Source organism: Panthera tigris, chromosome A2, assembly GCF_018350195.1.
Source record: "Panthera tigris isolate Pti1 chromosome A2, P.tigris_Pti1_mat1.1, whole genome shotgun sequence".
In the NCBI taxonomy this organism is placed as follows: Eukaryota; Metazoa; Chordata; class Mammalia; order Carnivora; family Felidae; genus Panthera; species Panthera tigris.
This window is the reverse complement of record NC_056661.1, coordinates 58,757,691-58,781,329: the sequence shown is the minus strand read 5'-3', so window position 1 is coordinate 58,781,329 and position 23,639 is coordinate 58,757,691. Positions and strand designations below refer to the sequence as shown.

The following is a 23,639-nucleotide window of genomic DNA, read 5'->3' as shown; positions in this document are numbered from 1 at the left end:
CTGATTACTGCTCATTGGACTATGAGTTCTCAGTTTATTCATTTTTGTGTTTCCACAACACTAAGCTCCCATAATGCTTGTTGAGTAATACTAGTGGCCCAATCAAGGAAGAAACCTCTCTGCTTGACTCCACACAGATGTTGAATAAGGTGTCCAATTTGGGGTGATACATTTCAAAGGTTCATAGTCAAACTTTTGTACAATCAAATTAGTGAAGGGTCAAGTATACAGATAAATGATATGAGTACATAAAGAAAATGGGCTGGGGGCACCTGGGTGGCTCAGTCAGTTGTGTCCGACTTCAGCTCAGGTCCTGATCTCACGGTTCCTGGGTTCGAGCCCTGCGTCAGGCTCTGTGCTGACACCTCAGAGCCTGGAGCCTGCTTCAGATTCTGTGTCTCCCTCTCTCTCTCTGCCCCACCCCCACTTGTGTTCTCTCTCTCTCTCTCTCTCTCTCTCTCTCAAAAATAAATAAAACATTTTTTAAAATAATAAAAAAAAAAAAAGTGGGCTGCCTGGCCAGGTAAGAAAAACGCTGAGAGAAAATACCAGAAGATCGATCATTCAAGTAAAAGCAGATTTCCTTTTTTCTTTTTTAATTTTTTTAATGTTTTTTATGAGAGAGACAGAGCATGAGCAGAGGAGGGGCAGAGAGAGAGAAGGAAACACAGAATCCGAAGCAGCTCCAGGCTCTGATCTGTCAGCACAGAGCCCAAAGTGGGGCTGAAACTCACAAACCATGAGATCAGGACCTGAGCCGAAGTCGGAAGCTCAAAGGACTGAGCCACCCAGGAGCCCCAATTGGCTCAAGTTCTAAAAAAAACTAACAATCAGAGCTATACAATTATGTAATGGGACTGAAACTAGTTGCCACATTATTGGAAGTGTTGACAATCACAGGATGCAGGATCATTTGTCTTAAGATTTTCTTCATCAGCAAAGGTTCGACTAGAATGATCTAAGACCATTTATTTATTCAATGCACGTTACATGCCTGACACTATTCTAGGCCCCAGTGATACAACAGTGGACAGGTACCTTTCTGATCACTTGGCCCTTTTATAAGCTCCAAAGGACAACTTAAAAAGCAGAGATAGAAGGCAACGCCTGGAAACAGATCAATGCATACAGAAGAACCTGATGGTCATGATGAGTGAGCATTCAAAGTAGCACAGAAAGGGGACGCCAGGGTGGCTCAGTTGGGTAAGCCTCTGACTTCAGCTCAGGTCATGATCTCACGGTTCACAACTTCGAGCCCTGTGTCAGGCTCTGTGCTGACAGCTCAGAGCCTGGAACCTGCTTCGGATTCTGTGTGTGTCTCTCTCTCTGCCTCTCCCCCTCTCATGCTGGCTCTCTCTCTCTCTCAAGGATACATAAACATTAAAACAACAACAACAACAACAAAGTAGCACAGAAAGGATGGACTCTCCAATAAATGAAACAGTGATTATCTGGTAAGTCATAAAGAAAAAAACCAAACTGGATCTCCAGTCACATCATCAGCATCAAGTACAGGTAGAATAAAGGTGTGAGAAGGTGTCAGAAGCATGCTCCAAAACTTTCAGGAGCTAAAACAGGAGAGTATCTTTATGACCTTGGAGGTAGAAACAGGTTTCTTAAAGATGATACAAAAAGCACAAAGGAAAAAGAAGTGACAGACTCAACTACATTAAACTTGGCAAATTTCAGTTAGCTGAAAAATCTCACAATCAGAATGAGAAGAAAAGTCAAATCTGGAAGACTGCCAACACATATATCCAAAGGATCAGCACCCAAAATATACAAAGAACAGCTACGAATCAGAACAAAAATAAACACCTGACAGAGAAATAAGCATGAGATGTGAATTTCATAGAGAGGAAACCCAAATGACCTGTAAACACATGAGAAGATGTTTACCTTATTGGGGAAATTGAAAATTAAAGCCACAGAAAACTACCATTTCATAACTGCCAGAATGGCGATCATTAAATGTCTCAACAGTTGGCAAGAACTTAGAACAAGGGGAACAGTTATATACTGCCAGCGGTATAATCACTTGGAAAAACGTCTTGGAGTCACTTAGGCAAGGTCAGCTTCAAGATACCTACTCTAAGATAAGTGTTACATACTTGCACATAGCTTACTTGCAAGAAAAGGCACAGCTGTACTGTTTTCAAGAGCAAAATACTAGACACAGCACAATCAATAAAATGTGGTATGATTCATCCTAAGGATTACAGATATGAAAATTAACAAACCACAGCTGCAGATACTAACACGCATGAATCTCTAAAACATAACTGCTGAGAGGAAAACTGCAAAATAATACATATGTATGATTTCTACTTTCATAAAGTACCAAAACAAGCCAAATGCAACAAAATATCATTTAAGGATATACATGTATTAGGGAAAACTGTAAAGCAAAGCAAGGAATTTTGGACAGTGGTAAACCCCAGTGGGGCTGGGCTGGAGGGGGAGGGAGGAGTATGTTAATAAAGGGAAACCTCACTAAAATGTAGTTGGGGGGTTCAGGAGGGATAGCTCTCACACCCTACCACTCCCCATCAATTGCACACCCAACAAGAAGGAGAAGGATCTTGCTCAGACACTATCACTACCCCAGCAGAAAGAAGAAAGCCTTTCTCAGCCCCAGGGAACAGCCTAGCCAGTACAGCCAGTGAAAAGCCATCATGCTCGGAACCCCCAGTTTACCCCAGAGGACTTTTTGTTTACAATGGCCCTGCCAATCTCCCCCTTCCTCTATAAAAAAGCAGCCCTCTCCTCTGTTCAGATTTGCCTATGATTTTGCCTGTGGTTTCATGGTAGTTTGCTTGTCCTGGACTGTAATTCTGCTCTTTTTTTTATTATTTTTTTTAACGTTTATTTATTTTTGAGACAGAGAGAGACAGAGCATGAATGGGGGAGGGTCAGAGAGAGAGGGAGACACAGAATCTGAAGCAGGCTCCAGGCTCTGAGCTGTCAGCCAGACTTGGGGGCTCAAACTCAGGAGCTGTGAGATCATGACCTGAGCTGAAGTTGGACGCTTAACTGACAGAGCCACTCAGGTGCCCAAGACCATGTTTTTTCTTGTTTGTTTGTTTGTTTACTGTTTATTCTTGACAGGGAGAGCACGAGATAGAGAGAGCGCGCGCGAGCGATAGCACGCTTGAGCAGGGGAGGGGCAGAAAGAGAGGGAAACAGAATCCGAAGCAGGCTCCAGGCTCTGAGCTGTCAGTAGAGCCCAACCCGGGGCTCGAACTGGAAAACCACGAGATCACAACCTGAACTGAAGTCAGAGGATTAACCAACTGAGCCACCCAGGCGCCGCGGGCAGTTTTATTTTTAAGGTTAGCAGTAAGGATTGGAAGAGGCATCCAAGGTTTCCAAAACACAAGTGTTTCATTATCCTTTAAGATGTATATGCATGACGTACATGTTTTATGAAACAATACAAGGCAGTGTAAACCTGAAAATAAACCTGAAAAACATAGCTTATAATTTGATAAACCTAACCTAATAGTTTATGTTTTTTCATATTACATGTATTATTATTTCAACTTTTTGATAATATGCAATTCAAAGTACTGAAAGTCCCTGTTTGTACAGATGGGTTTCTCTTACTTGGGTTCGTTTCTACACGGGTCATTTTTCCACTAAAAACAAATGTGCCCAGAAAAACAATGCTGTATTCCCAGCTAGCCCAACGAAAGTTAAGGCAGTGGGCAAGACGCTGAAATTACCCATCACCTGGTACCATCCTCGCACCCTTCCTTACGTTCGTTTAACAAGATGTGACAACCAAGGTTGGGTGGGGTTCTGTAACCTGGTCAAGGTCACGCAGTTAGGAAGTGGGATCTGAATCCAGCTTTAGTCTACTCCCACGTCCTGGCCTCTCCCCACACCACCCTTTCACCAAGCAAAAAGTTTGTGGAAATGCCTTTATCTCTCCAAATAAGCTCTTGATAAAGAAGCCAACGTCAGGCTCCACAGGCCGAGTCCCGAGAACAAGTATTGACTCCGAGGCCCGGAGTCTAGGAGGTCGGCCGCGTGGCCGTCTCTCCCGCGGTGCCAAAGGGACCAAGCCACGGGGCCTGTCACCACCACCGCTGAGACCGCGCGCGGCATCCCGGCTCGCGTCCAAGGGCCGAACCGGCTGGCGCTCTGTCCGCAGGGTCGCGGAAGGGATGAGCTGCCTGGACCCCGGGAGACCCCGCTTCCCCCGAGCTCCCACGCCCCCAGCAGCCAGCCGGCCCGACCCCCCAACCCGCCGGCCCCGCCCCCGCCCCGCCTACCCGCGTGCAGTGCGGACAGTAACTCTTGCTGAAGATCATCACTCGGTTACCCTCGATTAGGCCCAAGAGGCGGCGCCGCAACTCCTCGCGGGCCTCGGAAGACGAGCGGCCGGTGCCGGGAGACAACAGGCGGGCCCGGCGCCCCGGCGGCGAAGACACAAGCACTCCGCGGACGCTGCCCAGGCGACGGTTAGGGGCGGTGCCCACCTTCACCGACCCCGGCGAGGTCTGCGCCCGCGGCGGCGGTGGTGGCGGTGGTTGCGCCAGGGCCTCGGTGTCGCTCCCGGCCTGGCCGGACCTGCTCAGGGACCGAGAGGCTGGCGACGGCGCCAGAACCGGGCCTGGAAAGGGGGAACCGTGAACACCGCCCACGCCACGGACTGACCACAAGTTAGCCTGACCGCCGCTCGCGCCCGCCCCGCCCCCGGCGCCGCCCCGCCCCCGGCACCGCCCCACCCCCGGCACCGCCCCGCCCCCGGCACCGCCTCCCCCCCCCCCCCGGCCCCGCCACGCCCCCGGCGCCGCCACGCCCCCGGCACCGCCTCCCCCCCCCCCCCCCCCCGGCACCGCCCCGCCCCCCCCCCCCCCCCCCCCCCCCCCCCCCCCCCCCCCGGCGCCGCCACGCCCCCGGCGCCGCCACGCCACGCCCCCGGCGCCGCCCCGTCCCTGCGAACTAGGCCGCTGCCCTACCGCTGTAGGGGAGTCGCTTGACCTTCCGGAGAGGTTAGAGGTCAAACCGCCCATCCTCAGTGTCCATTTTGTATGCACATATGGGGATGGCTTCCCAGCGTCCCTGATGCCGCCCTGGGTTGCCCCCTGTGGAGGACTTTCCATGCCTCGTAATCTCCACCAGCCCCCTCAAACAACCTTAAAGATAGATACATACCTCAGTGAGGGTAGATGTCCGGATCATAGGAAAAGTGTGAAGAAATAAAACCGTCTTCAGGAAAGATGATTTTTTTACTTTAGGTTTTTATTTTAATTCCAATTAGTCCACATACAGTGTTATATTAGTTTCGACTGTATAATATAGTGACTTTACAGTTCCATACACCACCTATCACTCCTCACAACTGTACCCTTTAATCCCTTAATCCCCCTGACTTATTTCATTCATCCTCTGCCGCCCCCCCCCCCCCACTCCCTTCTGGTAAACTGATGTTTGTTCTCTACAGTTAAGCGTCTGTTTTTTGGTTTGTCTCCTTTTTTTTTCCCTTTGTTCATTTGTTTTGTTTCTTAAATTCCCCATGAGTGAAATCATATGGTATTTGTCTTTCTGTGGCTTATTTTGCTTTAGCGTTATATTCTCTAGCTCCATGCACATCATTGCAAATGTCAAGATGTCATTCTTTTTATGGCTGCATAATATTCCATTGTATATGCATACCACATCTTCATTTTTAAAAATTGTTTTAAATATTTATTTTTGAGAGAGAGAGAGAGACAGAGCATGAGCAGGGAAGGGGCAGAGAGAGGGAGACAGAATCTGAAGCAGTCTCCAGCCTCTGAGCTGTCAGCACAGAGCCCAATGCGGGGCTCAAACCCACAAACTGCAAGACTGTGACCTGAGCTGAGGTCAGACGCTTAACGGACTGAGACATCCAGGCGCCCCCCACCCCCCGCATCTTCCCATCTTCTTTATTCATTCATCAGTCAATGGACACTTGGGCTCCTTCCATATCTTGGCTACTGTAAACAATGCTGCTATGTATCCCTATGAATCAATGTTTTTTTGTGTTCTTTGGGTAAATACCCAGTAGTGCAGTTGGTGGATCTTAAGGTAGTTCTATTTTTAACTGTTTGAGAAACCTCCATACTGTTTTCCAGAGTGGCTGCCGCAATTTGCACTCCCACCAACAGCACATGAACGTTCCTTTTTCTCCACATCCTCGCCAACACCTGTTGTTTCCTGTGTTCTGGATTTTAGCCATTCTGACAGGTGTGAGGTGATATCTCATTGTAGTTGTTTAATGTTTATTTATATTTGAGACAGAGGGAGAGAGAGAGAGAGCATGTGAAGGGGAAGGGGCAGAGAGGAAAGGGGACACAGAATCAGAAGCAGGCTCCAGGCTCTGAGCTGTCAGCACAGCTGAACCTACAAGCCGCGAGATCACAACCCGAGCCAAAGTCTACACTCAGCTGACTGAGCCACCCGGTCTCCCGTCTCACTGTAATTTTGATTTGCATTCCCCTGATGATAAGTGATGGTGAGCATCTTTTCGTGTGTTTATTGGCCACGATGGTTATTTGTTTTTAAGTTTATGTCCCACAACTAAATAAAAATACTACATTTCCTATGGCAATGCAGTTTTTTCCTCAAATTTTTATTTAAATTCTAGTTAATCAACATATGGTGCAATATTGGTTTCAAGAGTAGAATCCAGTGATTCATCACTTACATACAACACCCAGTGCTCCTCACAAGTGCCCTCCTTAACACCCATCACCCATCTAGCCCACCACCCCCCCCACACCTCCCTCCATCAACCCTCAGTTTGTTCTCTATCATTAAGCCTCTCATGGCTTGTTTCCCTCTCTCTTCCCCCCCACCATATGTTCATCTGCTTTGTTTCTTAAATTCCACATATGAGTGAAATCATGTGGTATTTGTCTTTCTCTGACTTATTTCACTTAGCATAATACACTCAAGCTCCATCTATGTCATTGCAAATGGCAAGATTTCATTCTTCTGGATGGCTGAGTAATATTCCATTGTATATGTGTACCACATCTGCTCTATCCATTCATCAGTTAGGACATTTGGGCTCTCTCCGTAGCTTGGCTATGTAATCCAGTTCCAAAGTGAGTTTCCTAGGTTGGTACCCCACAGTCCATACTACACTGAATTCTGGAGGCACCTCTCACAAAGGAACCCCGAAGTCATCTGCACAGGAACAGGAATCCTGTATTTATCATTTGGGTGGGGAGGGGGGAGGGAAGATCCCAGGGCTGAACTTGGTCACCAAGGCCTATAGCCCCTTGCGCTGCGGTGAATGAATGAAACCCCAATAAAGAGGCTCGACTGCAAGCTCAGAAAGCTGGCCTGGTCCCTCCCAGTTGTCATCCCCTGACACTGCCACACTGGCTTTCTCCCCGTGCCTCAGAGTGTCAGACTGATTCCAGCCTTAGGCTCTCTGCACTTTCTGCTTTCTCAGCCTATGATGTTCTGCCCCTTTGGCCAATATAGCTCCTTCTTGTCGACTGAGTCTTGGCTTGAATGGTACCTTCTTACAGAACGTTTTGCGATCCATCAGAAACGAAGTAGCCCCCTGTCTCCAACACATCACACATATTCTGCTTTCTTCATGACACATATATCACTATTTGCAATGATCGTTTATAGTTACAACCAGTAAACCATACTTGTTTGTTGTCTGCGCCCCCTCTCCCATCACCACCCCCAGAATGTAAGATCCATGAGGGAAGGACCTCATCACTCTAGCTCACAGCTCTGTCCCCAGAGTCTATCAGTGCTTCCCCTGTAGTACGCACACATGAATGAATGAATGAATGATTCAAACATGTCGCAAATTGCTAGTTGCATATATGACCCTAATTTGCTTCCCCTCCGGTCCCCGTGTGACGGGCTGGGCCTCAAATCCTTCTCCTTCCTACCCTATTCATTCAGAGAGCCCTAAGTCAGGGAGGTGGCCCACAGACCATGCCGTTCAGGGAGTGCCACTCCTCCTGCCCAGGAGCTGTGTAGCCTTGATTCCACCAGCATCTACTGAAATTCCAGGGCTGGGCTCCATGTCAGGGAGTGAGGCAATGGATGACAGTGTCTGTCTTCAGATCAGAGCCTTTCAGGGAGAGATGTCAAAAATAAGGGGAACAAATCGGGAAGTTGTTCTAAAGAGAGGAATGTACTTAAGCTGAATTTGGTGAGCTGGAGAGTAGTTTACCCAGACAATGAGTTGGAAGAGGATCCGACAGAGGGAGGCAGCCCAAATGACCCACCGAAGCAGGGTACAACCCAGGGTATTTGGGGAAATGCTGGAGACTCCACAAATGGGCAGAGCTGAGGTGAAATTTAATGCTAATGAAGTGAGCAGGGGCCAGATGGCTAGGACCTGGTTGCCTTACTGTTTAGAGACTCTCTGGGAAGAAAAGTAAAACAAAGAACAATGATTTCAGGCAGGAAGCAGCTGGCCACCCTGACAACCTGAGCAAAGATTAAAGTTTGGAGTGTGAAAATGAAGAGACGAGACCTCACTAGGGCGCCTGGGTGGCTCAGTAGGTTTAGCGTCCGACTTCGGCTCAGGTCATGATCTCACGGTTCATGAATTCAAGCCCCACATCGGGCTCTGTGCTGACAGCTCAGAGCCTGGAGCCTGCTTCAAGTTCTGTCTCTCCCTCTCTGTGTGCCTCCCTCGCTCACGCTTTGTCTCTCTCACTCTCTCTCAAAAATAAATAAACATTTTAAAAAATTTAAAAATTTAAGAAAGGAAATTTAAGTCAGGAGGCCGGCAGGGGGCGCTCTCATGCCCTACCGCTGGTAGCCAATTGCAGACCCAATAGGAAGAGAGGTACCAGGCAAGTCCATACTACTTTAGCCCCCCATTTACTATCCCAGCAGAAGAAAGGTTTTTCTCCTCCCCCAGCAAGAGCCCAGACAATGAAAGGCGATCACAACTCAGCTAATGAAAAGGCACTCTGCTTCTGTCCTCTCCTTTGTCCTAGGGACTTGCCAACGGTTTTGCCTGTAGCTTGCTTATCCCCAATTGCAATTCTCTTCTCTTCCCGACTAAGCCCAATTTTGCTGGTAAAGTAACTGGCAGTTTTATTTTTAAGGTTAACAGGAGAAAATGAGAAAGAAAGAAAGAAAACACACCAAGAGGGACGCCCCTTTCTTCTTCCTATTTAATGTTAATTATTTGTCTTCTCTCTTTACCGCTTAATCAATACGTGTACAATGTCCATTTTTTAAATCTTTTTCAAAGAGAGTTTTAAATTTTATCAATGAGATTCACTTTTTTGTTTCTTAATTCATTAATTTCTGCTTTTACTTTTTAAATAGAAGTTTATTTTTCATTTTTCCTATTCCCTAACTTGTACATTTAATCCATTTATTTCTCCTTTCTTTTTTTAATTTTTCTTAATGTTTATTTTTGAGAGAGAGAGAGAGAGAGAGCGTGAGCAGGGAAAGGGCAGAGAGAGAGGACACAGAATCTGAAGCAGGCTCGAGGCTCTGGGCTGTCAGGGCCTTGTTTCTTTTCTTTTTTTTTTTTTTTAACGTTTATTTTATTTTTGAGAGAGAGAGACAGAGCATGAACGGGGGAGGGGCAGAGAGAGAGGGAGACACAGAATCGGAAGCAGGCTCCAGGCTCTGAGCCGTCAGCCCAGAGCCCGATGCGGGGCTCGAACTCACGGACCGTGAGATCGTGACCTGAGCTGAAGTCGGACGCTTAACCGACTGAGCCACCCAGGCGCCCCTACTTGTTTCTTTTTTAAAAATAAATATTAGAGGGGGCGCCTGGGTGACTCAGTCAGTTAAGCGTCTGACTTTGGCTCAGGTCATGATCTCACGGTTCATGGGTTTGAGCCCCACGTCAGGCTCTGTGCTGACAGCTCAGAGCCTGGAGCCTGCCTCAGATTCTGTGTCTGCCCCTCCCCTGCTCGCACTCTATCTCTCTCTAAAATAAATAAACATTAAAAAAATGTTTTAATAAATACTAGGGTAATTCTATTTTAAATTTTTTGAGGAATCTCCACACTGTTTCCAGAGTGGCTGCACCAGTATGCATTCCCACCAAGAATGCAAGAGGGTTCCCCTTTCTCTACATTCTCACTAACATCGGTTGTTACCTGAGTTGTTAATTTTAGCCACTCTGACAGGTGTGAGGTGCTATCTCATTGTGGTTTTGATTTGTATTTCCCTGATGATGAACGATGTTTTGAGCATCTCTTCATTGTCTGTTAGTCATCTAAATGTCTTCTTTCAAAAAGTGTCTATTTGTGTTTTCTGCCCATTTCTACACTGGATTATTTGTTTTTCAGGTGTTGAGTTTGGTAAGTTCTTTGGAGATTTTTGGATATTAACCCTTTATCCAATATGTCATTTGCAAATATCTTCTCCCATTCCACTGGTTGCCTTTTAGTTTTGTTGATTATTTCCTTCACTCTGCAGAAGCTTTTTATCTTGATGAGGTCTCAATAATTCATTTTTGCTTTTATTTCCTTTGCCCTTGGAGACGTGTCAAGTAAGAAGTTGCTGCGGCCAAGGTCAAAGAGATCATTGCCTGTTTTCTCCTCTAGAGCTCTGATGATTTTCTGTCTCACATTTAGGTCTTTCATCCATTTTGAGTTTGTTTTTATGTATGGTGTAAGAAAGTGGTCCAGGTTCATTCATTTGCATGTTGCTGTCCAGTTCTCCCAGCACCATTTGCTAAAGAGACTGTATTCTTTTCCATTGGATACTACTAGGAATTTATCCAAAGGATACAGGAGTGCAGATTCATAGGGGCACATCCACCCCAATGTTTATAGCAGCACTACCAACCATAGCCAAATTATGGAAAGAGCCCAAGTGTCAATCAACTGATGAATGGATAAAGAAGATGTGGTTTGTATATACAATGGATTATTACTTGGCAATGAAAAAGAATTAAATCCTGCCATTTGCAAGAACATGGATGGAACTGGAGAGTTAGGCTAAGTGAAAAAAGGCAGGCAGAGAAAGACAGATATATGTTCTCACTCATATGTGGAATTTGAGAAATTAAGAGAGGACCATGGGGGAAGGGAAGGGAAAAAAATAGTTTCAAGCAGAGAGGGAGGAAGGCAAACCATAAGAGACTCTTAAATACATAGAACAAACTGAAGGTTGATGGGGGAGCAGGGGAGAGGGGGAAATGGGTGATGGGCATTGAGGAGGGCACTTGTTGGAATGAGTGCTAGGTGTTGTATGGAAGCAATGAATCGTAGGAATCTACTCTCAAAGCCAAGGGCACACTGCATACTTGTGAGTTTTCTGAATTATATTATTTTTATGTTGTCAGGTTTTATGACATTTGTACTTTGTGTGATAGCTCTGTTTAACGACTCAGTCTTCTGTTTAAGTGGATTTGACGCCAAGTACTAATCTTGCCATGTCTACTGTAGTCCTGAATTTTAAAATTATAATCACCTCTTCATTGTTAGGCTTGAATTATCCCAAGTAATTCTTTTTTTTTCCCCAAAAAAGTATCGTGGTTGTTGTCTGCCTTGAGCTTTTACATGCTTGAGAATGTCTGTCCATTCCAATATGTCCATGAACAATTCAACCAGCTCTACAATTCTTGGATCATACTTTCCTTCCTTCTAAACCTTGTAGATTTTGATCCCTATCTTCTGGAATGGAGTATGGATGTAGAAAATTCTGAGAACAACAGTCTCCTTCTTGTATAATGCATTAATTAGCTATTACTGCAGAACAAATTAACCTAAAACTGAGCAACTGAAAACAGCATATACTTATTTACTTCACAGTTTCTATGGGTCAGAAATCTGGGAACAGATTAGTGGGATGATTCTGCCTCAGGGTTTCTGTGAGGTTGCAATTCAGCTATTGGCTGGAGCTGAAAAATCTGCTTCTACACTCACTCATGTGGTTGTTGACAGGACTCAGTCCCCCACCACATGGGCCTCTCTAAAGGTTTCTTGAGTGTCTAATGGCAGGTGACTTTCTCCAGAATGAGTGATTTAAATTTTTTTTAATGTTTATTTATTTTTGAGAGAGATACAGACAGAGACAGAGACAGTGTGGGGGAGGGGCAGAGAGAGAGGGAGACACAGAATCTGAAGCTGGATCCAGATTCTGAGCTGTTGGCACAGAGCCCAATGCGAGGCTCAAACCCATGAACTGTGAGATCATGACCTGAGATGAAGTCAGACGCCCAACTGACTGAGCCGCCCAGGCGGCCCTAGCATCACCTCTTGAAGAGAACTGTATCAACAAATTCGAGTGCATATCTTGAAGACCGTCATGTACCATGACCTGTTTACCCTGTATAGAAGCCTGTCTTAGGAAGCGTCACCCAGCTCTGTCTGGGTGTGATCTTCTGAGCAGCAAATCCAGATATTTTCTTCTACTACGTTTTTAGATATTGTTTCCATCACATTTGTTCTGACTTTCTTCAGAGAATTATTACGATACGTAGGGTTTCCTTTGCTTTCACATTTATCTCTTTAATTATTGGTTATAGCCTTATTGTTTTCCATTGACTTCTGTTAGTTTGGGTTTCTTTTAGCTTTTTTTTACCATATCCCAAACTGTTTTCAGTTGTGTTTGCTCTATATGTGTTATCTTACATACAACTACTTGTATATGGAATATATTAGCTGCTTTTAATGGGGTTCTTGAGAGAGAGAAGATGGCGGCGTAGGAGGACGCTGGGCTCACCGCGCGTCCTGCTGATCACTTAGATTCCACCTACACCTGCCTAAATAACCCAGAAAACCGCCAGAGGATTAGCAGAACGGAGTCTCCGGAGCCAGGCGCAGATGAGAGGCCCACGGAAGAGGGTAGGAAGGGCGGCGAGGCGGTGCGCGCTCTACGGACTGGCGGGAGGGAGCCGGGGCGGAGGGGCGGCTCGCCGGCCAAGCAGAGCCCCCGAGTCTGGCTGGCAAAAGCGGAGGGGCCGGACGGACTGTGTTCCGACAGCAAGCGCGACTTAGCGTCTGGGAGGTCATAAGTTAACAGCTCTGCTCAGAAAGCGGGAAGGCTGGAGGACAAAGGGAGGGAGAGTTGCTGAGCCCCCAGACGACAGAGCTCAGCCTGGCGGGGAACAAAGGCGCTCGCCAGCGCCATCTCCCCCGCCCATCCCCCAGCCAAAATCCCAAAGAGAACCAGTTCCTGCCAGGGAACTTGCTCGCTCCGCGCAAACACCCAACTCTGTGCTTCTGTGGAGCCAAACCTCCGGCAGCGGATCTGACTCCCTCCCGCTGCCACAGGGCCCCTCCTGAAGTGGATCACCTAAGGAGAAGCGAGCTAAGCTTGCCCCTCCTGCCCCCGTGCACCTCGCCTACCCACCCCAGCTAATACGCCAGATCCCCAGCACCACAAGCCTGGCAGTGTGCAAGTAGCCCAGACGGGACACGCCAACCCACAGTGAATCCCGCCCCTAGGAGAGGGGAAGAGAAGGCACACACCAGTCTGACTGTGGCCCCAGCGGTGGGCTGGGGGCAGACATCAGGTCGGACTGCGGCCCCGCCCACCAACTCCAGTTATACACCACAGCACAGGGGAAGTGCTCTGCAGGTCCGCACCACTCCAGGGACTATCCAAAATGACCAAACGGAAGAATTCCCCTCAGAAGAATCTCCAGGAAATAACAACAGCTAATGAACTGATCAAAAAGGATTTAAATAATATAACAGAAGTGAATTTAGAATAATAGTCATAAAATTAATCACTGGGCTTGAAAACAGTATAGAGGACAGCAGAGAATCTCTTGCCACAGAGATCAAGGGACTAAGGAACAGTCACGAGGAGCTGAAAAACGCTTTAAACAAAATGCAAAACAAAATGGAAACGACGACAGCTCGGATTGAAGAGGCAGAGGAGAGAATAGGTGAACTAGAAGATAAAGTTATGGAAAAAGAGGAAGCTGAGAGAAAGAGAGATAAAACAATCCAGGAGTATGAGGGGAAAATTAGAGAACTAAGTGATACACTAAAAAGAAATAATATACGCATAATTGGTATCCCAGAGGAGGAAGAGAGAGGGAAAGGTGCTGAAGGGGTACTTGAAGAAATAATAGCTGAGAACTTCCCTGAACTGGGGAAGGAAAAAGGCATTGAAATCCAAGAGGCACAGAGAACTCCCTTCAGACGTAACTTGAATCGAACTTCTGCACGACATATCATAGTGAAACTGGCAAAATACAAGGATAAAGAGAAAATTCTGAAAGCAGCAAGGGATAAACGTGCCCTCACATATAAAGGGAGACCTATAAGACTCGTGACTGATCTCTCTTTTGAAACTTGGCAGGCCAGAAAGGCTTGGCACGATATCTTCAGTGTGCTAAACAGAAAAAATATGCAGCCGAGAATCCTTTATCCAGCAAGTCTGTCATTTAGAATAGAAGGAGAGATAAAGGTCTTCCCAAACAAACAAAAACTGAAGGAATTTGTCACCACGAAACCAGCCCTACAAGAGATCCTAAGGGGGATCCTGTGAGACAAAGTACCAGAGACATCACTACAAGCATAAAACATACAGACATCACAATGACTCTAAACCCGTATCTTTCTATAATAACACTGAATGTAAATGGATTAAATGCGCCAACCAAAAGACATAGGGTATCAGAATGGATAAAAAAAACAAGACCCATCTATTTGCTGTCTACAAGAGACTCATTTTAGATCTGAGGACACCTTTAGATTGAGAGTGAGGGGATGGAGAACTATTTATCATGCTACTGGAAGCCAAAAGAAAGCTGGAGTAGCCATACTTATATCAGACAAACTAGACTTCAAATTAAAGGCTGTAACAAGAGATGAAGAAGGTCATTATATAATAATTACAGGGTCTATCCATCAGGAAGAGCTAACAATTATAAATGTCTATGCGCCGAATACCGGAGCCCCCAAATATATAAAACAATTACTCATAAACATAAGCAACCTTATTGATAAGAATGTGGTCATTGCAGGGGACTTTAACACCCAACTTACAGAAATGGATAGATCATCTAGACACACGGTCAATAAAGAAACAAGGGCCCTGAATGATACATTGGATCAGATGGACTTGACAGATATATTTAGAACTCTGCATCCCAAAGCAACAGAATATACTTTCTTCTCGAGTGCACATGGAACATTCTCCAAGATAGATCACATACTGGGTCACAAAACAGCCCTTCATAAGTTTACAAGAATTGAAATTATACCATGCATAGTTTCAGACCACAATGCTATGAAGCTTGAAATCAACCACAGGAAAAAGTCTGGAAAACCTCCAAAAGCATGGAGGTTAAAGAACACCCTACTAACGAATGAGTGGGTCAACCAGGCAATTAGAGAAGAAATTAAAAAATATATGGAAACAAACGAAAATGAAAACACAACAATCCAAACGCTTTGGGACGCAGCGAAGGCAGTCCTGAGAGGAAAATACATTGCAATCCAGGCCTATCTCAAGAAACAAGAAAAATCCCAAATACAAAATCTAACAGCACACCTAAAGGAAATAGAAGCAGAACAGCAAAGGCAGCCTAAACCCAGCAGAAGAAGAGAAATAATAAAGATCAGAGCAGAAATAAACAATATAGAATCTAAAAAAACTGTAGAGCAGATCAACGAAACCAAGACTTGGTTTTTTGAAAAAATAAACAAAATTGACAAACCTCTAGCCAGGCTTCTCAAAAAGAAAAGGGAGATGACCCAAATAGATAAAATCATGAATGAAAATGGAATTATTACAACCAATCCCTCAGAGATACAAACAATTATCAGGGAATACTATGAAAAATTATATGCCAACAAATTGGACAACCTGGAAGAAATGGACAAATTCCTAATGGGGTTCTTGTGCTCTATATTACCTTTATTTTTAATTTATTTTCTGGGCCCTGCCAGCTTTCTGTTAATAATCTCATCACCTTCTCTGGGCTTATTATCTCTTCTTTGAAATTTTGTACCTTTTTCTTGAGCCTCCTGCCCTCATTTTTTAAAAAAAGACAGATCGTGTTTTCTTTAGCTACTTTGAAATTATGGAAAACTACTTGTGTGAATTCTGCCATTGTCCGGTCAGGTGATTCATCTGTGATGTGTGCTTTTCATCTACAATTTGCTTACCTGCTCCTTTCCTCATCTCTAATTTTTTTGGTAGCATTTATGCCTGGATGATGCAGTGGCCCCAGTGGCTGTCATGGGTTAGGAGCATCAATCAAATTCACAAGTCACAATGTGTGTTAGTCACAGTAGTCACTACTGTGTTTAGAGGGCTTTACAGATGGCTACAGGACATTTTGTGCAGCATACAGCACCTCTGCAGTTTTCGGGGGGGGGGGTCCCAACAGCTATCCAGGTACACAGCTTATGCCCCCTGACCATACAGGATATGTGCAGCTTCTGTGCATGAGAGACAACATGCACATGGGCAACCTTAACACGAAAGCTAACCCCTCATTTTCTCACCATTTAAAAAAATATGATTCTGGCCATGGAAGTACAAGGCCTGATGCCAACTCACAGCTCCCCCAGTCCAGGTACGGACCCATAGATTATGGGGAAACAGCAACAAAAGCAGACAAGACCCCACATATTTATCTTATGTCTATAATTCCCAGGGAGACGGTACTGAGGGAGGAGAAGCTTGAGACCATTTTCCCAGGTAGGCCAAGGGCAGTCCAAGCCTGATGTTATCCATTTACTCAGAGGGTCTTGCAGATGCCTTTCTTAATATAACTTCTCTTTCCATGGAATTGTTTTTCTGCTGAAAAATACTATACATAGTAAGAAGCAGAGAAAGGGCTGCTCCCAGCTCCAGCTTGGGTTGATCATCCTCAATATCATCTGCAAGAATTTGTGCCAGATCTGTTAGGCCCTTGGCCCCCAGCCTGCATCTAACATTAGTTTTAAATTTCAAGAGCTTCACAGTCAGGCCTTCATATTATGAGCCTCTGTGTGCCGTGACTCAGTTGTATTTGCTCCCTCTCCCACCCTCACCCCCGGTGGTCTCCTTGGCCAGCAGCTGGGTCACTGGGAGAAAGGATAATTCATTTCTTTTCCAGCTCCCTCACTTCCCTGGCACTTCTTGTTTCTCTCTGTATCCAGCTCATGGCCTTCCATCTAGTTGGCCCATCAGAGCTTCATTGGATGGGGCTTTCAGAGCCATGATGCTGTTTTCAGGGCCATTCATGCTCTAATTAAGATTTAAAAAAGACAGCGTGGCTTTGGACCCCAGGTCCTGTTCTTACTAGTCAGTTGGCTGAGGCAACATTTGTAGGAGACTAATAACACTTCGTACCTTGAAGGGTTGGTACAGGTATTCAACAAGTCAGTACCTGTGAAGGGCTTAGGATAGCATGTGGCATACAGCAAGCCTTCGGTATGTACATGATTAAAATGTCATCGCTGATTCCTCCCAACAGCCCTCTAAAAGAGACAAATGTCTCCATCTCACTGTGAGAAAACCAAGGATGTAGAAGAAAACATAATTTCCCCAAAGCTACAGGTGTAAGGGGGAGAACTGAGACTTGCATCCTTGTTCACTTACCTCTACAGCACTCTGTCCAGAATTAACAATGAACTATGTTTTGTTCTTTTGAGGGAATTTTCAGGGAGACCAGAGAGTAAAACTGTCTTTCCTTCACAATTAACAGCAGTTCTTTTTTCTTCTTTTGCACCTGATGAATGTATTCTTAAAGCTATGAATTTTCCTCGACATTCTGCCTTGGCAACATCCCATAGGTATCATTCTGCTCATTCTCATTGTAGTTTGTTTCTAAGTAGTTTTTTAAGTTTATTTTTATATTTATTTATTTATTTTGAGAGAAAGAGAGAGAGCACAAGCAGGGGAGGGGTGGGGGGGGGGAGAGAGAGGGAGCAAGAAAGAAAAAAATCCCAAGCAGACTCTGCACACAGAGCTCAATGCAGGGCTCAAACTCACAAACCATGAGATCATGACCTGAGCCAAAATCAAGAGTCAGGCGCTTAACAGACAGAGCCACCCAGACACCCCTGTTTCTAAGTAGTTTTTAATTTGGGGTCTTAATTTTCTCTTTCATGCAGTTTTCAGGAGATGTGTTTTAACATTTCCGAAATGGATAGATTTTTGTCACTACTAAATCTGCCCTTTGCTGCAAATTTCCAATTTTATTGTATTATGGCCCAAAACTGTGGCTTCTCTCTTTCTGCTTTCTGTAAGTTATTGAGATTCTCTTCATAGTTAAACAGCAATTAATTTTCTCCAGTGATCCTTGACTATTTGAAAAGAATGTACATTTTCAATATGTTGTAGACAGAGTAGAAGCTTATGGTTGTGTAATTCACATAATAACATCTTTACTTATTTCTTTCTTTTTTTTTTTTTGGTATGTCAAATTATAAGAGAAGTATATTAAAAATATCCCAGTATGATGGTGAATTTGACAATTATTCAATCCATTTGCTCCTATAAGGTTTTGGGCATGTGGTTGGCCCCCAAGGATTTGTCCCATCTCTTCTATATGCTGTCACTTCCAAGTGTTTGGGATGTAATTGATGCCATAACACAGAAGGGCCATTATGGTCTAAGATGACCATAATGAGGAATGCCTTCCTCCTTGCTCTAGTTTATTTCAGAATTTTGTACCCAAATCAAGTGGAAGCCAACCACTCTCTGCCATTCTCCTAGCTGTATAGACTGGGTCATGTATGGTCAAACGATCTAAGCTGGTCCATGAAGAGTGTAGCCTAGGATTCTGTGTGTGTGTGTGTATGTGTGTGTGTGTATAGTTGAAGGTAGAAGAGATAGCTTTCAGACAAGATGCTAATGAACTCAGAGATCCAAGACAGAAAGGAGGCATGCAAGGCCTCCTGAGACCTAGGCTCAGAATTAGACCTTCACTTCTGCCACATTCTGTTGACCAGAGGAAGCAAAGAGCCAATTCAGATTCAAGGGGGTAGGAAATACATTGTATGTCTTGATGGGACTAGCTGCACAGACACATCACTGAGGTCATGGATGGATACAAGAGACACATGGAGGGGTGGAAAAGGGCGACTTTTGTAGCCAATCTATGGGAGGGGGAGGAGGGAGAAAATAAGGGTGTTTAAAAGGTACCAAAAATGTACCTTTTTTTTTTTTTTTTTCTAGGTGGGGTCGCTTTTCTTTTCCTCTGCATCCTGGCCACCAAGGGAGCATTTCCCAGATCAGAATTCCAGGCCTTCTGTGTTGTTCAGACAGTGTTGTTTATTTCCCTACATTCCACATGTAGAAAAGCCTTGGGACAGACCCAGAGAGGCTCCTCTGAGCTAAGGAACACCACCAGAGTGGAATTCAATTCACCACTGGAGCAGAATGTTGAAAGGGGAGACTTGCCTTCCCCCTCAACGCATGGAGGCAGCAGAGGGTCAGACTGAGGCTCTAACGGGAAGAAATAGCTAGCCTACCCCCGCCTCCCTTCTGGAGTTGATCTTTCCAGAAGCCAGCCATGGAGGTTCTGAGGGTAATGGAAGTGCCTGCTCAGGCGGAAACTTAAAATTATGCAGCTGCTCCCCTGTCTATGAATAGAGCCCTTAAGTCACCTGGGAACAGATTTGCCTTATTATCTTTTGAGTTTCCTTAAGTTATATAAATGTAAGGCAAGTCGGCACTATTTTTTTTTTTTTTTTTTTTGAGAAGTGTGTCAATGGACCCTCGTTTTCTTTGGCTTGGAAATTCCTACCCCTCCAGAGTGTCCTGAATGTACAGAGTGAGGGAAGAGATGGTGACAGCTTTGCACAAGGGCTACCAGCCTGCTGGGAAAAGGGGTTTCGGACTCTGAGCTGCCCTTTTACTGGAACCAGACCCTCTCATAGAGACTGGTGTGCCCCCCCCCCCCGAGCCCCTTTCCTCTCACCTCACCACCAAGGATAAGGGTGCCAATGGCCATAGAGAGTAATTCTCCAGGAGAGGAGGGCAGAGTGTGGCTGGTGGGTGGCTGTCCACGCCATGCCGGCCACAGGTTCCTGCACCGGCTGTGGCCTCTCTCGCAACTGTCCATTCAAAGAGCTGTCAACCTAGAGCCCAGGTGGGAAACGCTGTCTCTGCACGGCCCTGGGGATTGATAGGACAATTTGGACAGCAAGTTCTCAAGTCTGAGATGCAGAATCTTTGTTAACTAGGGCGAGCAGGGGATTAAAGAGCCGTGCTACCTGTTGGGCGGATTGGCTGAGGTCTTTGCATTCAGTGCCAGCACTCCGTGCAGCCAGCCTCATGTGGAGGCCCTCCGTCCACCTGTGTCTCCGCAGTTCCCTGGGATGCCTGAGAGCAAAGGGTCAGGGGTATTCCTCCGCCAAAAGCTCCCAGCCTCCTTTAGATCAGGGCCCAGGGCCTGGCAGGGCCAGAGGACTCCTGCGCGAATTCAGTGCATTCCGAAGCCTGTTCAGTAACCCATCTCCACTTTCCGTGGAGTAGCCCCGCAGGGATACGCTCCTTTGGGCTGGCCAGCCCCGCTGCCTCCTCGATGCCCACTGCGACGGGGTCCGGGCACGCACTTCTGAGGCCGGCCACCAGGTGGCAGTGGGCCTCACGGGAAGCGAGCCGCGCGGGTCTCTGTCTCCCCGCCAGCTGCGCGGGCGCAGGTGCATCCCTGGCTGCCCGCTGCCCCGCGCACCTGCGCGCGGGTAGAGGGGCCTCCACAGGGACCCTGCGCAGAGAGTCCCCTCACGCAGTGACTCCACCTCTCCCGGTCTATGAGTTCCCCTCAAACAGTGCAGGGAGGCCGACACGGTTTCGCCGAGGGGAATGGCTATGAGCACACAGTGTGAACTGTGAAGGTTGCGGCCGAGATGCCTGGCGTGGACACAATAATGATAAGAGGCGAGACGCACTCTACTCTTAAGGAAAACCGTGGGTCAACTACGGAGAACCCCCATCCTGGGTAGCAATGCTTGCCGACAGTTGGGAAGGGTAAAAAACTCCAAAGGCACTGTTGTAAGGAGGGTGTGATAGATACAGTGCACGGGCCGCTTTGCATGTATTGACCCATTGAAACCTCACAACAGTCCTCCGATTCTCCAAGCTGCTTTGATTATTCCCATGTTACACACAAGGAAACTAACTGAGGTCCAGAGAAGTTGTGACTTGCCTGAGCCCACATCTCAGTAAGGGGCCGTGAGGCAGAACGGATGTAAGGGAGACTGGGGTGGAGGAGGGGAGGAGACGCTGGAGGGAGATGGGTAGGAAAGCGAGGACAAGGATGCCTGCGGGGGACAGCATGGGACAAGCCACCAGCATGGGATGGGGCTCTCCGCAGGGGCCTGACCGGGGAGGCCCTTCTTCCCCTTTGCAAACAGCTTTAGACCACCCTCCCCTCCCAGCCCACGTTCTCAGAGCCCTTTCACTTACCATCGTTTGCAAGGCTATATTCGTGTGATTTTCTGATTAACGTCTGGCACCCTCTCCTACCACGACTGTAAGTTCCATGAGGGTGGGGAGTGTGCTGTGTTTTCACCATTGTGTCATCAGTGCTGAGCACATGGCGACCCGTGGCTGACACCCATGAGTGGTAGCAATGAAGAGGAACACAGCAGAAAGTTCAACCTTGGTAGCCTGTGGGGGCGGGGGGTCTTGGGGGTGCTGTTGGCACAATCATCTCTTTTGTGTCAGTTCCTCCTTCCATTTCAGGACCTGACTCTGTCCCAGTAAAGGCATATGTCCTTTCAATACATAGGAGCTGGAGAGATGCTCATTGGTTCTAGAAAGCGTTAAGACGAAAAGCATGAAGGAGGTTGACGATATCTTTGAGGCCACATCCTTTCTGCTGCCACCTTAGCTGCTTTCCAGGTGCGACGTATCTAAGTGTAGCCTCATCATTTCACTGGAATGGCTGTCTTGGGGAATGTGACTGGGAGGTGGCAGAGCAGGCTGTGTCCCTAGTGTAGGGGGTGGGGGGAGGGGGCATCACTCACTACCACATTTCTGAGCCTCCACACTTTCCCTTCTCCTTCCAGGGGCCAGGTAATGGCCTCATAAAACTGGAGCCCGTGCTCTCGGATATGGTTCTTATTCACTCGCAGGAATGATTTCACTGACAAGAATGTCTTATCCCTCGACCGTACAGGTGTTGTCTGCTGGTGAAAGACGCAGAGTAATAGTTATTGGAGATGTGACTGGTTTCTGCAAGTTCCAGTATCCAATTTGGGAGACCAGGAACTGACGATCATCAGAATTCTGCTGGTTTTATTTCTGTTTATCTTGCAGTATTATTTGTGCTTCCTGTCCTTAACTTGTCACGCGTGAGAATCTTCTACGAGGAGGCCTGAGTGTGCCCCTCCCTGCCTGTGCCTTTCCTCCTCTTTTAACGGCTGCAAGGATTCGTGTTTAAATAAAATCAACCAACAGGAATGAGTACATACCACTGCTTTATGAATCTGACAGGTGATAGTAAAGGGCAGCAAACCTGTAGAATATAAAACCTATAAAACAGGCCTCCGAGCACCTCTCTTTTGTCAAGTAGGGATGAAGGATATCTATAGACTTGGGGAAGAAAACTCAACCAGTCAGGGAGTGTGGGTGAATTTCTTAGGTCTGGCAGAGAAGATGTTTATAACACACACGGGACTGAAATTCTAAGTTGCAAAAATATCAAAGCTGGGCTTGGAGGAAGATCTTGACTTTTCTCCATTTACACAGTCTGTGAATTTGGGATTATCCTGTATTTATCCCAGTCACTGGGACACAAAAGACACAAAGCCCGATTCTCAGGATAAGCAGAAAGAAGACAACTCTGGAGTCTTCTCAGGAGTGGGATCCTGGGACACCCCCCCCCCCCCCCCGCCCATAGGAGTGGGGCTGGAGTTGGAAGTTTTTGTCTATCCCACCAAGAACTTTTGGGCCAACACAACCCAGGCACACTCAGTCCCCCAGTGGCCCAGCAAAGACAGCCATAAACACTTAATTCCATCCACAGGAACCACCTGGAACAGACTTCCTTACCTGCCTGCCACTCTCACCTGTGTCAAAGCTGATTCTTCACCCAGGCTCATATTTCCTTTTCAGCCATTTCTGCATATTGGATCAGTCAACTGATCTTATTATCTTGGCTCAACTCTTGGCACTGTGGAGGAATTTTCACACTTTCTGGCTTTCTCCTCCTCTTTTTTTCTGTCCCCAGAGAGAACACCTCAACCTAGTGTTGACTCCCATGGACCCATCAACTAGTTCTCTGTTGGGGCCCACCCAACCGGCCTGTCCAGAAGGGGCAATGAGTTACCCTTTTGGAGCAGTGAGAAGGGGTGCCTGGGAAGCAGAAGAGAAAGGAGGGTGGAAGAGAAGAGGTAGGTAGAACTCGAAGGTTGCCACTATTCTTCCCGGACACAGCTAAAGTGCTGCTAAGGACTCAGATCTGTTTGTAAATCTGTGACATGATCTGACAATTTGAGCATGGGTTATGAAAAAGCCTTTTCACCAGGTCCTTTAAATAGTAACACTATGAAAGGGAGTCACCAATTCAACCATTGAAAAATATCTCTGAGGAATCAGATTGAATAGAGAGAGCAAGAAAGGAAGTATGAATAAATGTAAGTAATGGCTTCAGAGAAATGCACAAAAATATTGCTTTTGTTTTTTTTTTAAAAGGACACTATCAACACGATTGCTAAATTAGGAAAAACAAAAGCTCAATAGGTGGGCTGAAAAATGGAATGAATATAGGTCAGATTACTAATCCAGAGAACCTAACAGGA

General features: G+C 46.3%; 1 protein-coding gene across 1 annotated transcript in view; it reads right to left on the bottom strand.

Moving 5' to 3' along the window:
- TXNRD3 (thioredoxin reductase 3) overlaps positions 1 to 21,359 on the bottom strand; it is a 79,357-nt gene extending 57,998 nt beyond the window's left edge. Inside the window, exons 1-2 of the mRNA XM_007097388.3 lie at positions 21,301 to 21,359; positions 20,106 to 20,214 (exon numbers count right to left, since the gene is read on the bottom strand). Of these exons, the coding sequence (XP_007097450.2) occupies positions 20,106 to 20,168 (63 nt within the window). The 5' untranslated portion in view covers positions 20,169 to 20,214; positions 21,301 to 21,359. The remainder of the gene's footprint in view (positions 1 to 20,105; positions 20,215 to 21,300) is intronic.
- Between the last annotated feature and the right edge of the window lie 2,280 nt (positions 21,360 to 23,639).